The sequence below is a fragment of the Xiphias gladius genome, chromosome 22, assembly GCF_016859285.1.
Source record: "Xiphias gladius isolate SHS-SW01 ecotype Sanya breed wild chromosome 22, ASM1685928v1, whole genome shotgun sequence".
In the NCBI taxonomy this organism is placed as follows: Eukaryota; Metazoa; Chordata; class Actinopteri; order Istiophoriformes; family Xiphiidae; genus Xiphias; species Xiphias gladius.
The window spans coordinates 24,775,025-24,796,499 of NC_053421.1; the positions used below are offsets into that span (position 1 = coordinate 24,775,025).

The window sequence follows — 21,475 nt, forward strand, 5'->3', positions numbered from 1 at the left end:
GACTCTGGTCAAGCAGGTTGCCCTGCTCTCTCAGAAGCATACGTTTCATTTGACAACTGTGTTTATTAAAATATTCTCCTCTGTAGAAAGAGTTTGAGTTTTGTCACTCTTGTCTTGTTTATTCACTTGAAAAAAAAAACTGCTATACAAATATAAATGTATAAATGGTAAATATATAAAATAGAGGCTTAAAAACACAAATGAACAACTGTGAACTTGGCGTTTTCAGTAAAAAGACAACCACGATGTGTCCCACTTGTTTTCTCCAAGCTGCACATGTCGCGATCATCACCTTTGTCCAGCAGATGGCAGCAGGTAGTCGTGTTTAAAACCTTTCACGTTGCACGTTCCTTCGGCGTTGTCAAGGTGGGGACGTCGTTGCCATGACGTTACAAGCCTCGATCGGGTTGTGTTGTCAGGAAGTGTTGTGTTTTTTTTTTTTAATCTCACCCGAGGTGGGCAAGGACCCGCCCCCCCCCTACCCTGCCTCACCACTCCTCGTGCCTAAACTTAACCAACGCAGCCAATCAGTGGCATAGTAGGGCGGGTCTTCTCCCACGTCGGGTTGGGGGGAGAAACATTTTTTTTTGCATCCGATATTGATGTTCGGGAGGGACATCAACACGCAGGGAGCTGCAGGCAGTTAAACCTGCCCAGTTTGATATTTGTAGCACCTGAAATGCAACATGGCGAGGAATCTGTTCTCGGTACTGCTACTGGTTTGTCTCCCAAAATGCAGTCCAGGTAAGTTCCTGCAAAAGTACATTATTCGTGATTTGTCAGGAGTTTTCTTGTCAGATATGCACAGGTCAGATCAAAATGAAGCAAAACTAAATTCAATGCTACGTTGAAGATGCAGTATGTGATGAATCAGCATAAAAAGCATTTTTACAGCAGAAATCATCCTGGTCAGTGACCTGCCAGCGTGGCTGATGGAGCCAAAAACCCCACAGCCGAAATCTGAGCAGCAAGTTGGATGGTGTCCGGTGATGGTTCTCCACGCTGTTTGAGATATCGGGCCATATTTAGCTCGAGCATAGACACCAGATTTGCTCTCGAACCTGACTACTTGAAACAACTCAAACACAGTACGTCATGCAATTGTGTCTTTCCTGCAGGCAAACGCTCGCTATCGCTTTTTGACCTTCTGTCGAAGGGGAAGTGCCAGATGATGGCCAGTATGGCATCAGCTCCTCTACGTCGACCCCGTCACCTACCAGGCAGTGCCCCGTCTCCCAGTGTCTGCGGAGCAGTGGACCCCTGATCCTGGACTGGCCAAAGACGCAGACTCGTCCCTGGGTACCTGCGAGTACAATATCCCATGTGCCATAAAGGGAGAGGTCATAGGTGAGGCAGCTGAAACACTGAGTTTCTCTTTCTTGGACAATATGACTACTTACAAAAAATTTACAGATTCTCGGAGCCTCGGAGCTGTGGAGTCTTGACTTTTAGAACTAATTAACTCGACTTTAGTCAGTGGAGGAAGAATTACTCAGATCTTTTATTGATGTGAAAGTACCAATACAGGAAAGTACTCCATTACAAGTAAAGGTCCAGAATTCAAAATCATACCGAAGCAAAAGTACTTAAGTATCGAGTGATATGACATTTTTAGATTAATACTGACTAAACGACGTGTAAACAGCACTTTACTGTTGTAGCTGCTCGAGGTGGGGCTGGTTTTCACTATTTGTGTAGTTGGTAGTTTAGTTCCGTGGTCCCCAACCTATGGGTCAGCCCCCTTCCAAAGGGTCACAAGATAAATCTGAGGGGTTGTGAGATGATTAATGGGAGAGGAAAGACAAAATAAAAGTTAAAAAGTACAATATTTGCGTGTAAAATGTAGAGGGCTAGAAGAGGACAGTAACAAAAAATGGAAATACCCAGTTCTTGAGTGAATGTACTTAGTTATTTTCCACCATTGCTTTTAGTCTTGAACCAGGATCTAGGAATCGTCAGAAGAGCCCTGTCTGAAACCCTGGTGATGCAGATGGGAGCTGTTAAATGACGAAGAGCACGGCAAATATGGTGAAATAACCAAGAATATCGCTGCTGACTTCATCTTTCCAAAACTCAGGCTGGATTATAGCCTAATCCCAAGAACAAAAGTCAGTCACAATACTGCAGTACAGTGTAATGGGAGCAGCGGTGCTATTAAACACAAGTTGATGAGAAGAGCGTTCTGGTGTGTATTCTTAAGGGAAAATTCCTGTGAGCCGCAATTAACCTCTCTGGGTGTATAATCATACTTGTATTGTCGGTGTAGGTTAAGGCGTCTGTCCCTGTTTATTGTACAGCTCTGCACTCGGGAGTTCCCATTAATTAGCATGCGTTCCGTGATACTGAGAAGTAAGCGTGTCTCTGGGAAACTTCCCCCGTTGGTAGCTATGAATGACGCTCAAATTATCTTTGCGTTCAGCCACATCTGTCATTTCAGTCCATCTAACACTTTGAGCTCCGAACAGCCGTATCGGTTCCAGCGGAAACTTGTCAACCACCGTAGAAATGTTGCATCAGCAATGTTAAACATCAAACGAGTTTTTTTCTTTTTTGTGTGTGTACTTTGCTGTTTTGGGATGATTCAAGCCACAGCCCACGATTCGGCATTTGACTCATACCATGAATGGATTAATTCCATATTAAACATATTTTTCAACAAAATTAAAGTACCAGTAGACACTGTTTTTTTTTTTGCATTGCTGTTTATCCAACCCCTGAGATTAATTAAGGTTCTGAGGCAGCTTGTAAAAACTGTCCAAAAGTATTAAAGTAATTGTGAAGGGTGCTGACGTTATAACGGTGACACTATATGGCCAAAGGTATTTGGACACCCCTGTCCACATTATTTTGTCTGAGTCTGTTTTTTTAATGTGTTGGGTCATGTTTAGTTCCAATAAAGGGAAAATCTTGATTGACAAGTGTACAGTGTTATTTTAGACAATGGTGGGCTTCTAACTTTGTGGCAACAGTTTGTACCCCCGGAATAACTGTGAGCAAAGCGTAATTCAACAATCACATATAGATGTCCACATATTTTTGTCCATGTAGCGTAACTGTCTGTGCCTGTCAACCGTCCACCCGTTCATCCACAGTCAGTCAGTCCTACCTCCCTGAATCTACCCGAAGCAGGACATGGAGCTTGGGGTCCCCAACACCCTTATTTGCTTTGTCACCGACGTCCATCCGGCTGTTGTGGACATCACCCGGACCAGGGACGGGCAGGTCGTGGGCCGGACTGAGGTCGGCCGGACTCAGTATTGCCCCCCAGCTTTTTTCCCTTCTTCCGCACTCTCCCCCTACCTGAACTTCACAGGACAGGGATCTACTCCTGCAGCGGGGACCACAGGTTCCGTTCCACAGGTCGGGTAACCCGGTCGAATGAGAGAGTTGGTCAGTGGATGGTTTTAGTGTGGCACAGAACTAAAGAGTGAAGATGTTGCACTTGTTAAATATAAACTGTAAAACATCATACAGGACTTTAGTGGAACCAATCAACCAATCTTTTCTCATTAACTTACTGTACATATGTAAATTTAGTTCATTTCAAGCTGGACTTTCTAATTTTAATTTTTAGCCCACTTTAGAATTTATAAGCACGATTTGTTTGGGCTTGAGGTACTTAGACTTGACATGAGTTGAATGAATGAACTGCTGATAGTTCACTCAACTCATTAAATGAAGATTTTAGAGAAACAAAACTAATATATTAACAGTCTAATAACATGATGAATATATTTTTTATTTTATTCTATTTTATTTCAATTTTTTTAAATCCAATTTTATTTTATTTTATACCATACTCTCATACAGTAAGTTAGAGAAAGGTAAGAGTTAATGGTTTCCCAGTGGATTCTTCCGTATAATAGCTAATATGTATATTGTTATATACATTTACTGATCACTTTATTAGGAACACCATACTAATACTTGGCTGGGCCTTCCTTTGATCTCAAAACAGCCTCAGTTCTTCGTGGCATTGATTTCACAAGATGTTGGAAACAGTGCTTTGAGATTCTGCTCCATGTTGACATGATCATGCATCACATCATTTCTGCAGATTTGTCAGCTGCACATTCAAGCTGCCAATCTCCCGTTCTACCACATCTGTAAAGATGTTCTATTGGATTCAGGTCTGGAGGCTAGGGAGGCCACTGAAGTCCACTGTTATCGTTGTCATGTTCCTGAAACCAGTTTGAGACGACTTTTGCTGTGTGACATGGTGCGTTATCACACCGGAGGTAGCCTTTAGAAGATGGTAAACTGTGGCCAAAAAGGGATGCACATGGTCAAAAGCAATGCTCAGGTAGACCAAACCATAATTGATTGGTATTAAGGGGCCCGAAGTGTGCCAAGAAAACATTCCCCACACCATCACACCACCACCACCACCACCACCACCACCAGCCTGGACCGTTGACACAAGGCAGGTTGGGTCTGTGGACTCATGCTGTTGACGCCGCATTCTGACCAAATTCTGAAAGACCGGGATGATCCTGTGTAGAGTCCAGAATGATCTTGAGCATCAGACCTCCAACACCAAGGACCTTCAACTCAGATTGCAGGCCACGCAGAGGGAGAAATAGGCCATTCAGAATGAGTTGGAGGCAGTGAAGGTAGACGTCTATGTTGAAAAGCTCATTGCCTGGAGGTGCAGCTACTTGACAGAGACACTGCAGAGTTTGAGGCTAGTTCAAAGGCAGAAGAACTGGAGAAAGATCTTGTATTTGAGAGGGGTCAGACTGAGAAGCTGCACAAGAAACTGAGCAGGATGAAGGAAACTCTTTTGCAGCAGAAGGAGGATGCTAAGAAGACTGTGGAAAGTAATCCCAGGATTCCTATCAAGCCCTGCTGGAGGAACACAGAGCGGAGACCAGCAAGATCAAAGCTGCCCGGCAGAAGACCTACTGGAGGCTGAGCGCCTCCGTTTGCAGCAGCAGAAAAGCTCCCTTATAGAGGAAATAAACAAATCCAGAGCCTCCTGTCTGGCTCGGCAGGAGAGTGAGAGAGATGAGGAAAATAAGCTGATGTCTGCTCTGAAGGAAGCAGAGCAGCAGTTTAAGACTGAACATCTCCAGTGGCAGAAGGACAAGTTTTCCCTCCTGGCAGAGTCGACCGGCCGTGGCAGACCCACAAGTTCAAATGGCTGTTTGAGGGTTAAGACTTGGTTTTAGGGTTAGGGTTAGAATCCGGTTCAGGTTAGGGTTAGGCATTCAGTTGTGACGGTTTATGTCAGGGTAAGAGGCTAGGGAATGCATTATGTCAATGAAGAGCCCCCACGAATACAGTAAAACAAAGACGTGTGTGCATGTGGGTTTTTTTGTTTTGTTTTTTTCCCACAGAGGTCGAAGCGCACACAGACCCCCAGGCCGTGGAGGCCTCAGTGTGTGTTTGCGGTGTGATCCTGGGCCTGATTGGAGTTGTCACAGGCCTCTGGTTCATCGTGAAAGCCAACAAGTCCTGCCGGGGGTAACACACATCAAAACAAACACCTGACTCTTGACGTCAGACATCTGATTGTCTTCTTCTGTTTTCCCTTGTGTTTCTTCCTTTCGGGAGGGAGATTCCTCTTTGTCCACATCAGAATTTTAGTTATTTATTTGTATTACACCTGCAGTGTTTATATGACGTCTGTGTCTGTTTTATTTTTTCCATTTCTGCAACAACACTGAATCTAAACTTGAGCTAAAAAAAAAACCAAAATAAAACCCCATCAGTTAAAGCTGTAGTCCGGCATTTTGGGAAATACACTCTTGGCTCTGTCCAACAGACCCATCACCTCTAAAAGCTCGCTCATGAGAAAGAAATTGTCCGGCACATAACCCCAGACCCCGCAAATTTACGTTTTCACACTTCGGTTTTTGTTTGGATCAAACAAACAAGACGTAATGTGCTAATTCGTGAGCTTTAGAGGTTCAGGTAGTTGGATACTGCTAGACGGAGCCAGGCTGGCTCTTTCCATACTGTTTACAGAGCTAAGCTAACCATCTGCCGGCCATACAGTTAACAGACGGATACGAGAGTAGTATCAGTCCTCCCATCTAACTCTCTGCCAGAGTACTTCCCAAAATGTTGAACTATTCCTTTAAGAGATGAAGGGACCTTTTAGTTTAGGCTCCGTTCATTTGCCTGAATAAATGTTTGCAGTAGCCTCTATCCTTTAAAAGTGTCAAGATTATTGAACAGTTGCAGTTTAACATATTATTTCATTTTTCACTAGAAAAATATATACATTCTAATAAATCAGAAGAAAATGCAAAGGCTTTACCCATGTTTTGCAACATGATGCACAGTTATGAGTTTGTAGCTCGTTGTGTTTGTCATGTACACGTAAAGCACATGAGCGGAAGTTAAAAATGTCTGTTGCTGTTTGTTGTACTGCTGAGAACAAATCCATCACATTCTTGCTTGTGCGTTTACTAATCCTTCCTCAGAGCAGCCTGTGTGACCACTGGCGCCATCAGTTACTACTGCACTGGCCAAGCTTCTGGGGCAAATTGCTGCTTCTGCAGTGACTACCTGACGTGAATGATCCGTAAATAATGTTTGTCGTCTCTGCTTGCTCGTGTTTTTAATACCGGCACAGAATTGCGATGCTCCAAACTGCCTCTCTTGTCTTCCTCCGGCCTGAATCCTAATCACTGCGATGGACGAGATGGCTGCCACATTTTAATATGCAAGTGTGCTGAGCTTCTGAAGGATGCATTTTAGTTCTCAAACACTGAAAATCCAAAGTACTGCAGCTTTGATTTTGCAATAACAATATTTATTCAGTGGTTTAGAAATAATTCATACCTTGGACTCTGTGAGTAGGATTTACAAATACGGAATGATGAATTACGTTACAGAAGTGGCAGTCCTTTGAGTACTTCAGTAATAGCCAGGCCTTTGCATGGGAAGAGTGAAACAAGACTGACCACACTTTTGTTTACCTCAATTACATCTATTTGCACTGCTGAGAATTCTTTCCTATTAAATCATTTTAAGCTCGAAAACGAAAAAAAGCCTTGATAAAACCTGAAAGACCTGTTCATCTCTGCGCTGCCCACACACGAAAATCTGCATCATTTGTTGTACAAGAACGCAGGATGCAGTTTAGTTTTTGAGCTTGAGAAGTTTTACGAGCATGATTGAGTCTATAATCTTTTGCAAGCAGCAAGTGATGAACTTTATGTTGTAGTTTTCATTGTTTAAAAGATCATGGGACTACTTTATTTTCTGTACAATCTCGCATCCCTGCTTTTTTACTCTGCACTACACCAGCAGGTAGGTATCTTCGTGTTATATTTTACTTTTTATTTCTGTATACTATTATTTATAATACTTTAAAGAGTTGTACAAGGTTGATTAAACAGACACCTTACAATGCAGTACAAAAATTCTGCTGCAAAATTGATTTGCTGATGCTCAGTTTTTTGAGATTTATCCAATGTAATCCCCATTGTTTGTTTCTAAAGAAAAGCCATATGTCATCATTATTTTTAGACTTTACCTCTTGCAACGTCACATGATTTTGTTGTGTTTGTCACCTGCAGCAATTATCTTGCCCTTTGTTGCCTTTAAAACAAAACCTTTGTGTGATTTGAATGACGACGTAACAAACTCTCCCTCTTACAAACAAAAAACTGGATTCATAAGAAATAAAAAGCAACTTTGCTCAATGCAGTACACCTGGGACCTTTGCTGATACAGTCTTGCTTGGTCTGGTATGACCAGTAGCTTATGGTGGCTAGTGTTAGCTAATGTTAGATGTTAGATTTTGCTGGGCAACTGACATAATTTAGTCAGTTCACTTCTTATGTACCACTTATGTTATTGTTATACTACATGTTATCATTCCTAACTATCTTGTTACCGTCACTTGTGTCAATAGTGGCTGTAAAAGTTATGGCCTATGTCCTCACTATAACACATAATGATTGCCAGGTCTGCATTAAATTTGCAGTCGTAGAGTAACTGGGTTTCAACTTAATATGACGGATCTGTGTAGCTTCTATAATCGTCAGTTACAGTAGTTGCTGTCTGAAGTGCCCATGCATCAGTTACAAACACTTAAAAATGTGGCAAGAGTGTGGCAAACATAGCCTGGACGACTCTCCCCAGCAGTTACAGCAGAACTGTAATTTAATTTGCGGGTGTTTCTTTTGTTTTGCCCATTCTCATAATGTGACATGTCTCATTAGTTAGTACAGATTATGATAAGAGTGTAGGTTGGAACCAGTGTTGAAAAGTTAAACTTGTTTGCCAAATACTTCTTCTTTAAAACAGAACAAAGGACTGCTTTTGTTCAGCACATGTGAAATAAAAATGATTGATTTTACCGTCACAATTTTCTGTATTAACTGATTTTCTTACTGTCACAGGTGGCTACGTATATCAGATGATATCAGACTGTGAGTATGGCGACGACATCACGGACGTGGTCTGGTATTTAACCAGAAGCTTAACAACATATATGACTCTTGTGTTGGGGAGTATGTTGGCCTCGGAGAAAATACGGCATGAAAAAGGCAGACCATTTTAACAATCAGGCTTGGAAAATGGCCTGTTTAAATGCCTAACAGTGCCGCTTAATTAGCTCAATTTGCTTCATTGAAAAAAGAGAGAAAATCTTTCTCTCCCCATTCTTTAATTCAATGTTTCAAAGAAAACTTTTTAGCCCATTGCTCTCTCTTCTGCACTCTGCTTTGAAGCAGGCTCTACGTGCAGCAGGCCATTTAGCTAATTGTTTGCTCTAATCATTTCCACACTCCAGTGCCTCCGGTTCTCAGGGTCCATCAGACCAAGCCGGCGGACCATGGGGAGTGGTCCGTGCTAGAGTGCAGCGTTGTGGGGTTTCTTCCTCAAGAAGTGAGCGTGAGCTGGCTGAGAGACGGGGTGGAGGTCACCACCGATGTGTCGTCCACAGATGTCGTGGCAAATGAGAACCGGAGCTCCCAACTTCACTCCTACCCGGCACTGACACCTGAGAGAGGAGAGAGGGTGAGCTGCAGGGTGGACCACAGCAGCCTGAAAGAGAGCCTGGAGGTGGACTTGGGTTAGCGTTTTTCCAGAGGAGAAAACACACTAAACACTGTTGAAATTTAGAAGCCACTAATGTCCCAACTGGAGGAGAGTGTCTTTTTTACTCAGCATATTTCAACTTAAATTCAGGAAGTATGGATGAGTTGGAAATGAATGACGATATTTACAGAATTTAATGAAGTTTTGTCAGACAGACTCTAGTATCTTCATAAGACGCAGGCCCATGAATATAGGATTAAGGACAGCATCTCCCCTCTAGACTCTGTGTAGACTTGGTAGAGAAGAGCCAGCAGGTGAGGTGAAATGGAACATCCATTCAAAAAAAAAAAAAAGCCCTTACCCAATTTTTTCTCTTTAAAATAGAACAAACTTAAACAAGTTGAACTTTTCAACACTGGTTCCAACCTACACTTTTAACATAATCAAGTTACTGGAACAATCTGAAGAAAATTCTTCATTCACGTCATAATGGATGGATGGATGGTAAAGATGGGAAAGATTCCCATGTTGACAACATATCCATTAAATTAGGGTTTCATTTCAATGGACTGGGGACTTGGGCTGACATTAAGCTTCTGCGTTTCATTGGTTTTCAGGCACTAGGCTTAGAGTTGGATATATATATATCGTGTTAAGATGACCCATTGTGACAAGAATGCAGCATAAGGGTTGTGAAGGGGAGGTGGTGGGGCGCAGCCTCAGACGTTATCGCTTCCTAGAGATAACTGGTTGTTAGGTCGGGTTAGGATAAGGTTGGAGTCAGGTTAAGCATCACGACTGGTTAGGGTTAGGGTGAAGGTTAAGTTCAAGTTAAGGGTAGGCAAAACACATATTGAAAGGGAAGCAGGCTTCACTTCCCCCAGAATCTACCCCTGAGCGTGGGAATCTAATGTCAACTACATATTTATGGGATTTTCGGAACCTGTTGTTTTCACCCTGTCCAGCAGTTGCCCCTGGTGCATTTCTACGTTTCCCCACCACCTGACCTCAACAACCACCTGCTCACCTGCTTCTCATTCCCTCATTGCCCCTGATACCAGCCATCCAGCACCTACTCCCTGCCGGATTGTCTGATGTGCCGCTATCTCCACAGTGTGCCAGCTGCTGATCCTGTTTGCATGCCTCCCTATAGATGTTTCCAGCCTGGTTTTTTTGCCTGCCTGGTCCCTTTTTTTTGCCACATGCTGAATGACTGCCTCTTGGTGACCTTTGCTTTTAAACAAGGTTCAAACTCAATTTACCTTGCCTGCTCTGTCTCTGGGTCCTGCTTTTCAGTCCAAACATCTACGAACAGAATCGTTACAAAAAGTTTGGGAGCGGCATTGACCAATGGGTTGGTTTGTCGGCTGTGTTGACAAGTGAGATTAGTGAATGTATGAGAAAACAGAGACGTGGACATGATAAAATCGGAGTAGGAAGAGCTGAAATTCACCAGCAGAATGTGAGGGAAAAGGTCTTAAGGTGTCTGTCCTAGGAAAACAATGAAAAAGTTGGCAAGTGGGACCATACTAAAGGAAGAGATTCTACATATTCTATACCCATGATAAGGAATTCCATTCATCTAAGCATTACCCCAGCACTATTGAAGATTTGTGTGTATACAGATAGCAATAAGGGATTATTAAGGTATTAAGCCTTTTAGATTCAGATGGTGCTAACGGTATCTTTATGGCGCCCGACAAAATTAGCTTCTTCGCCTAGGAAGGGACGGGATGACAAAGTATTCTGATTCATCATAGGATCTGTGAGAAGATTAAGATTTCACTGTCGATATTTCTCTCACTCAAACATCTTTGCCCTGGATGATAAATATGTGAATATGGCGGTGGGGACCATCTTCTTCTTTGGTGGCTTCACTGCAGCTGCTGGCGGAGCAGTTTACTATTGGTGGAAACAGAGGTGTGTTGACATCAGTTTTCGTATTCAGAAGCTGTTCACTCGTACTTTTGTTGATTGTCTTGTAACAGAATACAGAGACCAGACTGTGAGAATTGGTTTAGTTATGAAATAAAACAGGTCATCAGGTTTTTTAACATTTTCTTTCTTTTTTTTTTTTTCATGTTTCAGGTTTGACTTCAGCCCACTTGGCAGTCTGGCACATGCATCTTCATGTCATTCAGAATTGTAGTTTGTTTTTTTGTTTTTTTTTGTTAAAGTGCTTCAACAGGAGACAGATATGATGATATAATGAATAATACCGTATATAATAAAGTAAAATCAACCGTTGAGCTCTGCTGAAGACTTGGACAAGGTTACAAGTATTACAGGTGACCCTCGAAGCTTTCTTCAGCACAAAAACTCTCCATCTTCTAAAACCCTTGAGCTTACAAAAAAGGAAAAACGTCCTCCTGTCTTTCAGTCCGCTTTGCCTGAGCTACAGTGGAAGGAGATAAACGGCAGCGTGAGAAGGTGACATGCTGTTGTTTTACTACGGGACTGGTGTCCTGACATGGCAGAGCTCCTCCTTTATCATTTTTATCAACCAAGGACTCAGCTGACATGGTATCTTTCAAAAAAAGTCCCCCGTAATAGTTCTCGCATTGGAGTAAGACTCATATTTTTAAATGACATGTCACATCTGTGTATGTCGGATACATATGAAGCGTTTTGAAACTCATTAGATAAATTGAGTAATTCAATAATCCAACATGTTCTTTTCAACGCCTCATACGTGATCTATAGAGCATTAGTAAATGACTTTGTAACCATTATTAAAGCCACTACAGTTACAACTTTGCTTCATAAAGGGTGTCTTATCAGAAAGCTGTGCGCCTTGAATAAAACAGATTGATTCAGTCTTTTAAGAGGGAAATTAAATAGGAAATGTATAAAATCTAATATTACTCCGATGTAAATGCACTTGGTTTTTCTTTCTTTTCATTTGTAGCAGTAACTGAATGTTAGGCAAACTGCCCTGCCACATCTGCGTGTGGTTTGATTCTTCTGCAGTTTTATTTCAAAATGCAACCATGGCACTGTAGGGTGCCGTTATTTAGCCGCAGGAAATCTAATGTTGGACAGTAATGAACATATTAGCAGAACTACTTTCCTTCACCCTCTCTGAGAATGTCTGCCACTTACACTGAAATGTCTCTACTGATGTCTTTAAAAATTCAGCTGTTTGTTGTCGTGTTCAGATTGATCATGTGATAGATCCCTGATCCCGGTGGGACTAGCGGGGCTGTACTGAAGGTTAAATAATATTTAGATTTAAAAAGTAGGTACTTTGAAAGCAGCAGGAAGCCGGCAGCTGGCAGTTTCTCATCATGTTCAGAGGGGAAATGAAAACACAGTTTCTGCCAGTTTTGCAAATTAGGTGTTCAGATGTTGAAATGTCTTGACTTCCTTCCAGTCTTTCCAACCCAAATCCTGGATCTTTTCCTGACCCCCCCCCCCTCCCTTCTCTCTCATGTATTTCCTGCTCTCCTGTCCAGCTTCGGTGACTGGTCCCAGCCTCAGTACTGCCCCGGTGGCGTGCTCACCTCTTTCCAGATTCGCGTGGAGCCACATCAGAGTCTGTTTGGTGACGACACGGCCGTCAACAACATTAAGTTCCGCTGCAGCAGTAACCCGACTCTGGAGGGTCCCGGCATGGAGTGGGGAGAGTACGGCTACTGGAGCCAGGAGTGCCGTGATGGTGGAATCTGTGGCATCGAGACCAAGATGGAGGAATACCAGTATGGCCTGGATGATTCCAGCCTGAATGATGTGCTCTTTCATTGCTGTGACAGGCCCCAGCAGGTAAGATGGAGGGTTAAATAATGGGAGTCAAAACCCAGAAAGAGTTGAGAGACAAAGTACAGAAGGTCTATATAGACTCCGAATAGCTTTATTTCCATTAATTTGAATAAGTCAGAACTATTTTAATCCAGACTGTGTGGCCCCAAGCCCCACCAAGACTCTCTGAGAGTGTTAAAGGTACTGCCGCCAAAAATTGTAAATCTAAACCCTTACCTTATCCCTGACCTGCAGCAAGATGCACAAAAATACAACCGTTTGTCTTCTATCAAGAAGAAAAGTGTGTTGAATTCACAGGAGTGGTGGAAGAGGCGTTCAGTTCCTTTACTTAAATAAAAGTACTAATACAACAGTATAAAACGTTCCACTACAAGTACAAACTCCTAGTAAAGTAAGAAAAGTATAATCAAAAGTATTATGAGCAAAGTGTACTTTGATGGTTAAACGTAAAAGTAACATGAGGCTGAGAGCAGCAAGTTTTCATATCCTGTCTAATTAACCAATGAGCTCGCAGCAAAGTCATAATATACGTGAGCACAGAACCGAGCCACTGACACAGGCATTTCCCAGAATTCCTGTTGGAACTAAGGTAATTAAAAAATGACTTGGAAGTTAGATGCTCTCAAGTGTTGTGTTGGTCTGGAAAAAATATATATGCTAATATCACGGCCAGAGAGTGAGGAGATTTCATTTAAAAAAAAAAAAAAAAAAAAAAAAAATTTTTTTTTTTTTTTTTTTTTTTTTTTTTAAAATGTCTAAAAGTGCGCTTTGCGCTTTGCTGAACTTCTGCGAGCCCAAAGTATCCTGCTGAAATTGCTTATCTTGTCTGAACAACAAACCTCACTGAGTCGCCATTGTGACAGTCATTATAAAGATGGGAAAGATTCCCATGTTGACAACATGAGACCGTTCACGTCATCTGACAACTCAAGAAGGTCGTGTGATGACAATTACAATATATCCATTAAATTAGGGTTTCATTTCACTGGACTGTGGACTGGGCTGACATTAAGCTTCCACGTTTGCTTGGTTTTCAGGCACTAGGCTTAGGGTTGGATATATATATATCGTGTTAAGATGACCCCAATATGACATGAATGCAGCATAAGGGTTGTGACAGGGAGGTTGTGGGGTGCAAAATACCTCTCCCTTCAGCCTCAGATGTTGCCGCTTCCCCGCAGGCCCCTGCATTTTTCTGGTCAACATCACATTCCAACAGGAGTGGGCAGAGATAACTGGTTGTTAGGTCGGGTTAGGATAAGGTTGGAGTCAGGTTAAGCGTCACGACTGGTTAGGGTTAGGGTGAAGGTTAAGTTCAAGTTAAGGTCAAGCAAAAGACACATTGAAAGGGAAGCAGGCTTCACTTCCCCCAGAATCTACCCCTGAGCGTGGGAATCTTATGCCAACTGCATTTTTATGGGATTTTCCAAACCTGTTGTTATCAGGCTGTCCAGCAGTTGCCCCTGGTGCATTTCTATGTTTCCCCACCACCTGACCTCCACAACCACCTGCTCACCTGCTTCTCATTCCCTCATTGCCCCCGATACCAGCCATCCAGCACCTACTCCCTGCCGGGTTGTCTGTTGTGCCGCTATCTCCACAGTGTGCCAGCTGCTGATCCTGTTTGCATGCCTCCCTATTCATGTTTCCAGCCTGGTTTTTTTTTGCCTGTATCAGTATCTTTCAAAAAAGGTGCCACAAATTGTTCTAATATTGTGTTAGGATAATTTTTTAGGATTAAGCTGCCAGACCCGTCCCCTGTAATAGTTCTCACCTTGGAGTAAGACACATATTTTTTACATGACATGTCAAATCTGTGTATGTCGGATACATATGAAGCATTTTGAAACACAGATAAACTGAGTAATTCAATAATCCAATTTTAAAAAGTCAAGTTTAACTTTGACGGTACTCTAAATATATACAAAGATTGTTCCTGATAATATGCTGTGTATCAGTAAGCACGCAGCCCACACCCCTAAGAAACTTTTGACCTGCCACCAAAAAAATGTATTCAAGCTACAGATTATCATCAATTGTTCTCTGCATTTTATTTATTCATTTAGCTGTTATACATTGGCTTCAGAAAGTATTAGGACCCCTTCACTTTTTGCACACTTTATTGTGTTTAAGATTTGACTTTGAATTGATAAAATTGCCATTTTTGCCCATCAATCGACACTTAACCCATAATGACAAAATCCAAACAGGTTTATAGAAATTTTTGCAAATTTATTAGGTCAAGTGCATCCTGTTTGCTTTGATTGTCCTTAAGATTTGTCTAGAGTCCATCTGTGGCAAACTGAGTTGAGTGGACATTAGAAAGGCACACACCTGTGTAAATAAGGTCCCACAATTCACACTGCATGTCAGGACAAAAAACCAAGCCAAGGAACTCTCTGTAGACCTCTTTGATAAAATTGTAGTGAGGCAGAAATCAGGGCCAGGATATTTCTAAAAAATTGAGTGTTCCCAGGAGCACAGTGGCCTCAGGAATTGTGAAATGGAAGAACTTTGTAACCGGGAGGTGATTGAGAACCCAACGGTTGCTCTAACAGAACTTCAGAAGTCCTTTGCGGGGATGGGAGAACCTGCTGGAAAGAAAACCGTCTCAGCAGCACTTCATCAGTCAGGCTTTTGTGGTCGAGAAGCCAGACAGAAGCCACTTTGAGCAAAAGGCAGATCACAGCCGCCCTGGATTTTGCCACTGAGCCTTTAAAGGACTCAGAGCACGAGGAAAAAGATTCTCTGGCTTGAAGAGACAAAAACTCTTTGGGCACATCTCCGAACACTATGTCCGGTGAACACCAGGCACTGCTCATCACCTGGATAATACCACCCCTGTGGTGAAGCATGGTGGTGGCAGCATCATGCTATAGGGGGGGGGGCTTCTCAATGGCCGGGAAAGAGGTTCTGGTCAAAATTGAGCAAAGGATGAATGCAGCCTAATACCTGTTGCTGCCAACCGTACCCTGTGGATTGCATTTGTAAAAGTGACCCGTGGATTCTCGGCTCTCAGGTGATGCAGAAATGTAAAACTCCTATCAGATCCACTGCATGTTGTGATGTAAAAGATGAATAACTGAAAAGCATAGCCTGTGTCACTGAGCTTCAGTGAGGAAAAACCTTTTCCTTTTCCGACACCAAATGTTAATTCCCACGCCGCTCTGTGACTCTGTAAATGATTCATGTTTGCTACGCGCGGCCTGTTCTGCGATCAACAGGGAAACTATAAGAGCTCTGAGTCTGAGCCCCCAGGTACTTGTTAGTTGGCATTTCAGGGTGAAACACTGACTCAGTTTTGTCAGCATGGCAAGTCTGTTCGCCGCTGTGGTCTTGCTGGCCGTGTTGTCCGGTGGGTTATGTGGCGAGAAAGCCTTTCTGCAGAGAGCTGGCGTGGCCTTTAACAGCAGACCGTACAGCTCTGTGCTCACTGTGAACAACGGAGAGAGGTTTGGAAACTGGACCTGGCCAGAGATGTGTCCTGACAAGTTCTTTGCTGTTGGCTTCAGTATCAGGGTAAAGACACTGACTCTTTCACGTATTACAAGATTCTATTTGACTTAAATCTGCTGAGGCATGGCAAATTGAAAATGATCTTTCCTTACTGTTTTATAAGTCCAAATATTAAGCTTTCAGATTTTTTGCTTTTCGTGAACTACACTGGCTGAAAAGCTGGAAGCTATACAGTCTGACGTCTTTTTTTTTTTTTTTTTTTTTAACCTGTAAAGATTGCTGTTTTGGCAAGCAGCTATCTTCAGAATAAGAACATCAGTCATTTCACTGGTATTTATACTGACCTTCGCAGGTCTTACAGATCAAGGCAATCAACTTGAGGCCAACTGAAGGCCCATCACATGTAGATTCCCCTTGTCCATAAAGACATTCATGTAGGTGATTTTATTATTATATTTTTCTATTGTGTTTGCCCAATTATTTTTGAACTTTTGAATTTATTTTTCACATAGTGACTTGTTTATAATTAATTTCTTTATTTGACATTCAATACTGAATTGGAGCTTATTTGTGTGGATGTACATTTGTGTTTTGTGCATTTTCTCTCTCCGGCTTGAACGTTTTCTCTTTTGACTCGTGTCATGCTTCTTTCTGGTGTGTGCTTGTCTTCTTGATAATGTGAACATGTGATGGACCTTCAGTCGGCCTCCAGTTGATTGTCTTGATTTGTATCACCTGTCCCGGTTAGTATAAATGCCAGCCATGACTGTTGCTCTCATCCTGAAGATGAAATAAGAAACAGATGATGAGCACTGTTTGCCACAGTTTAAAAACGAGTACGTTGGAGTTATGAGTGCGCAGCTCTCCGTTCTCCATGCAGTTTTACAAAACGGATAGTTTAGTTGAAAGGCTTTGAAAATAAAGACACAGAATTCCTTGTTTAGAAGCTTGAATGCACAGGTTCACATTTTCTTTCAAGTCACATGCCCATATGTTCATTAAAACAGATTCTGCGTGATGTCGTTGTTCCTCCTTCTCATACTGGCCGTGAAGAGATCCCTTCCTAATGGGATTCCAATGTAAGAAAATGGGGAACCAAATTCACAGTCCTCGTTCTGTGCATAAGTTCAGCCATATCTAGGAAGGCTTCAGCAGCCTGAGTTAGTGAAATGAAATTGCTATCTTTTAAAGCTGCAATCTTTCTACTTCAAAAATTCCCTCTTTGATGTACTGTTCCTCCATCTCAGCAGGGAAAAATTGTCCCGGAAGACAAAAAGAGGGACTTTGTTCTAAACTTTCAATCTACCTTTCGAAGAAACCCACTTGGTTTGGCTAGCCCAGTAAACTGAAGTTTAGGATGGAGTAAGGACTATGGATTTTATCTCCCACGTCATATCGGAGTTACGTTTGGACACAGCCTTCACGGCCAGTATGTAGAGGAGGAGCATTTACAGTGACCAGAAACAGTGGGCATGTGGGTTGTTTTAAGATAGGTGTTAATAATGTGAACCTAGTGATCCTATCCTTCAAGGTGTCGTAGACAGGACAAATTATCTGATTGAAACAAGCTCCAGCTACCCAGTTTTCAATGTTGTATTTTTTTAATGCAAAAAAAAAAAATTAAAAAAGAATTTAACAATTTGACGTTTCCTAGCATTTGATTAAGATTCCTTTTCTATGTGTTTACCTGCATGCAGAACAATTCTCAGTAACAGAGATGCACAGGGAATAGATAAGTACCTCTCGTTGTTTCAGATACTAACCCGCACTTCTCTGCACAGACTACAGCGAACCCTGGAAACAATCTGCTCTTTAACGTGACATGACCTTTCGCACCACGTTTGCCAGCTGCTCTCCCAGGAATGAGATAAAAAAAAAGCTGGTTGGATAAGAGCTGCTGCTACTTCTGGGAACTGTTTTCTGTTTCCTCAGGTGGAGCCCTCTCAGTATGCTGGAGATGACACTGCCCTGAACGGGATCCGCCTCATCTGCGCCAGAGACGGGGACCGAAGCTTCCTGTACTCTGTTGAGTCCCACACTGGCTAGTAGGTAGCCCGCAACGGTGCCACTTTCTAATAAGGCACCCCTTTATAAAGGGCTTATATGTTGTAATAATGGCTTTATTAGTGGTTAAGAAATCATTACTAATGCATTACAGATCGGTTATAAGCCATTAATAAGTCCAATTGGCAGATGTGTCTTTCCTCTTGGTAATAATGTAGTTATAAATGTTGGTAACCCCTGAATTGATACTCATGGGGTTGTCGCTTTCTAATAAGCAATTAAGTCATCAGTTATAAGAATTAATAAGTCATTAATAAGAAGTTTTAATCATCAAATCTACAGTTGTAAGTGTTAAAGTTGGATCCAGATTGCCTGATACCCTTTTCTATAATAACAATAATAATAATAATAATAATAATAATAATAATACATTTTATTTATTAAAACAGCTTTTTAATTTTTAAAACATGTTTTACATACACCACAGTTATATAAAATCCAGCTAATAATAGTAAGAGAATAATAAATACATGGAATAAAATACCTAAAATACAAATAAGAAAAACTGTACAATAAACAGAACATAGTGGAAGTAGAAATATAAAATTGTGTGCTGGCATTCATGATTACAGAAAAAGACAAGTGATTTAAAAAGGGGTTACTGATTCTAAGAAATTAGTGTTCAGCGATCTAACCAGTCGATCTAACCAGTAACTGAACGTTAGGCAAACTGCCCTGCCACATCTGCGTGTGGTTTGATTCTTCTGCAGTTTTATTTCAAAATGCAACCATGGCACTGTAGGGTGCCGGTATTTAGCCGCAGGAAATCTAATGTTGGACAGTAATGAACATATTAGCAGAACTACTTTCCTTCACCCTCTCTGAGAATGTCTGCCACTTACACTGAAATGTCTCTAGTGATGTCTTTAAAAATTCAGCTGTTTGTTGCCGTGTTCAGATTGATCATGTGATAGATCCCTGATCCCGGTGGGACTAGCGGGGCTGTACTGAAGGTTAAATAATATTTAGATTTAAAAAGTAGGTACTTTGAAAGCAACAGGAAGCCGGCAGCTGGCAGTTTCTCATCATGTTCAGAGGGGAAATGAAAACACAGTTTCTGCCAGGTTTGCAAATTAGGTGTTCAGATGTTGAAATGTCTTGACTTCCTTCCAGTCTTTCCAACCCAAATCCTGGATCTTTTCCTGACTCCCTCCCCCTCCCTTCCTGTATTTCCTGATCTCCTGTGCAGCTTCGGTGACTGGTCCCAGCCTCAGTACTGCCCCGGTGGCGTGCTCACCTCTTTCCAGATTCGCGTGGAGCCACATCAGGGTCTGTTTGGTGACGACACGGCCGTCAACAACATTAAGTTCCGCTGCAGCAGTAACCCGACTCTGGAGGGTCCCGGCATGGAGTGGGGAGAGTACGGCTACTGGAGCCAGGAGTGCCGTGATGGGGGAATCTGTGGCATCGAGACCAAGATGGAGGAATACCAGTATGGCCTGGATGATTCCAGCCTGAATGATGTGCTCTTTCATTGCTGTGACAGGCCCCAGCAGGTAAGATGGAGGGTTAAATAATGGGAGTCAAAACCCAGAAAGAGTTGAGAGACAAAGTACAGAAGGTCTATATAGACTCCGAATAGCTTTATTTCCATTAATTTGAATAAGTCAGAACTATTTTAATCCAGACTGTGTGGCCCCAAGCCCCACCAAGACTCTCTGAGAGTGTTAAAGGTACTGCCGCCAAAAATTGTAAATCTAAACCCTTACCTTTTCCCTGACCTGCAGCAAGATGCACAAAAATACAACCGTTTGTCTTCTATCAAGAAGAAAAGTGTGTTGAATTCACAGGAGTGGTGGAAGAGGCGTTCAGTTCCTTTACTTAAATAAAAGTACTAATACAACAGTATAAAACGTTCCACTACAAGTACAAACTCCTAGTAAAGTAAGAAAAGTATAATCAAAAGTATTATGAGCAAAGTGTACTTTGATGGTTAAACGTAAAAGTAACATGAAATACTCAAGTAAAGTACAATTACCTAAAAACTATACTCGAATGAACGTAATAAGTCACTTTCCACCACTAGTTACATGTAATCTTGGCCAGTTTGCCTGAGGAATTCTCATTATCTTGAGAGTTTTTAATGATGAGATCAGATTTTCTCCAGATGGTCCCAGACCATAGAGATGGAGGTCTGGCTAGTTGAGGAGCTTAAGCACCAGCTGTTCCTGGTGTTTGGAAATATTCTGGTGTCTTTCACAAACCAATACTATAAAGATAAGCGGGGAACACGGGAGCAGATTAATGTGACAAGGTTTAAGGAATATTGTTAACTCATGTTTGCAGTCGTGAACGCTGATAATAGAATTTCCGAATAGATTTTGGAACAGCTCTTTGTTGGAACGGATTTTCCGGGGTGACGTGCTAATGCCCACCTGGACGCTTCCTTTTCAGTCTCTAACCTCAGAGATGACAGATTATTGAAGCACTGTCCAGTAGCCGAGCTAATTTTAGAGTTTTGTTTCCAGGCACTAATTTGTTACTAGACTGAACCGAATATAAACACACAACAAAGCAAAGATTTTGATTTGACATTTTTTTATTAGAACAGACTGCAACTACTAACGGGACCTTGAAGTGAAATGATTTTGTCATTTGGGACATGCACGTGGGTTTAACATTTGAAATACAAAGCGACATTATTCAAATGTAACAAATATTGTATATATAGCACAATTCTGTGACGCTGTTCTTTGCTGTTTATGAATTTGTGCTCTATGTTTTTATTGACAGTGATCGACAGGTGAAAAGCTCGATCTAGTCCTTCTCCGACACCCTGCAATCAAAGATGACAAATAATAAAGCGCACATTTGAATCGATGCTGTCTCTGTAATGCTTTCCCAGAACCCCAAGTGTGTCTTGTATAGTTTAAGTTCCTTCCTTTTCAAAGAAACACAAACGTGCACTCAGATCAGAGTTTAAAGCGGTCTGCAAAAAACTGACAGTTATTTGCCAGAACAACGAGCCCCCAGAACAAAGTTGAGTGTCACCCCTCAGCAGCAAAAACAAAAAGATTAAGGAGCGCTGCTTCAAATCGAGCCCCTCATCTGAAGAGCCGCTTTCTACGACGTGTCACCCCCCTCCTCACCTCTCGTCAGCACGAGAGCAGCGTGTTTCGGCATCCTGTCCGACGAGCCAATGAGCTCGCAGCAAAGTGGTAATATACGCGAGCACGGAACCGAGCCGCTGACACAG

General features: G+C 42.1%; 1 protein-coding gene and 2 pseudogenes across 1 annotated transcript; all 3 read left to right on the forward strand.

Annotated features, from left to right (window-relative positions):
* The first annotated feature begins 463 nt into the window (after positions 1 to 463).
* Positions 464 to 5,470, forward strand: LOC120784019 (annotated as a pseudogene).
* A 2,585-nt stretch (positions 5,471 to 8,055) lies between these two features.
* On the forward strand, positions 8,056 to 12,967 carry LOC120784020 (annotated as a pseudogene).
* A 2,943-nt stretch (positions 12,968 to 15,910) lies between these two features.
* LOC120784454 (vitelline membrane outer layer protein 1 homolog) lies at positions 15,911 to 21,099 on the forward strand. The gene is made up of 4 exons (XM_040118298.1): positions 15,911 to 16,278; positions 18,148 to 18,260; positions 19,469 to 19,775; positions 21,013 to 21,099. Exons 1-4 carry the CDS (start codon positions 16,069 to 16,071, stop codon positions 21,013 to 21,015), a joined length of 633 nt encoding a protein of 210 aa, XP_039974232.1. The 5' UTR covers positions 15,911 to 16,068; the 3' UTR covers positions 21,016 to 21,099.
* The last annotated feature ends 376 nt before the right edge of the window (positions 21,100 to 21,475 follow it).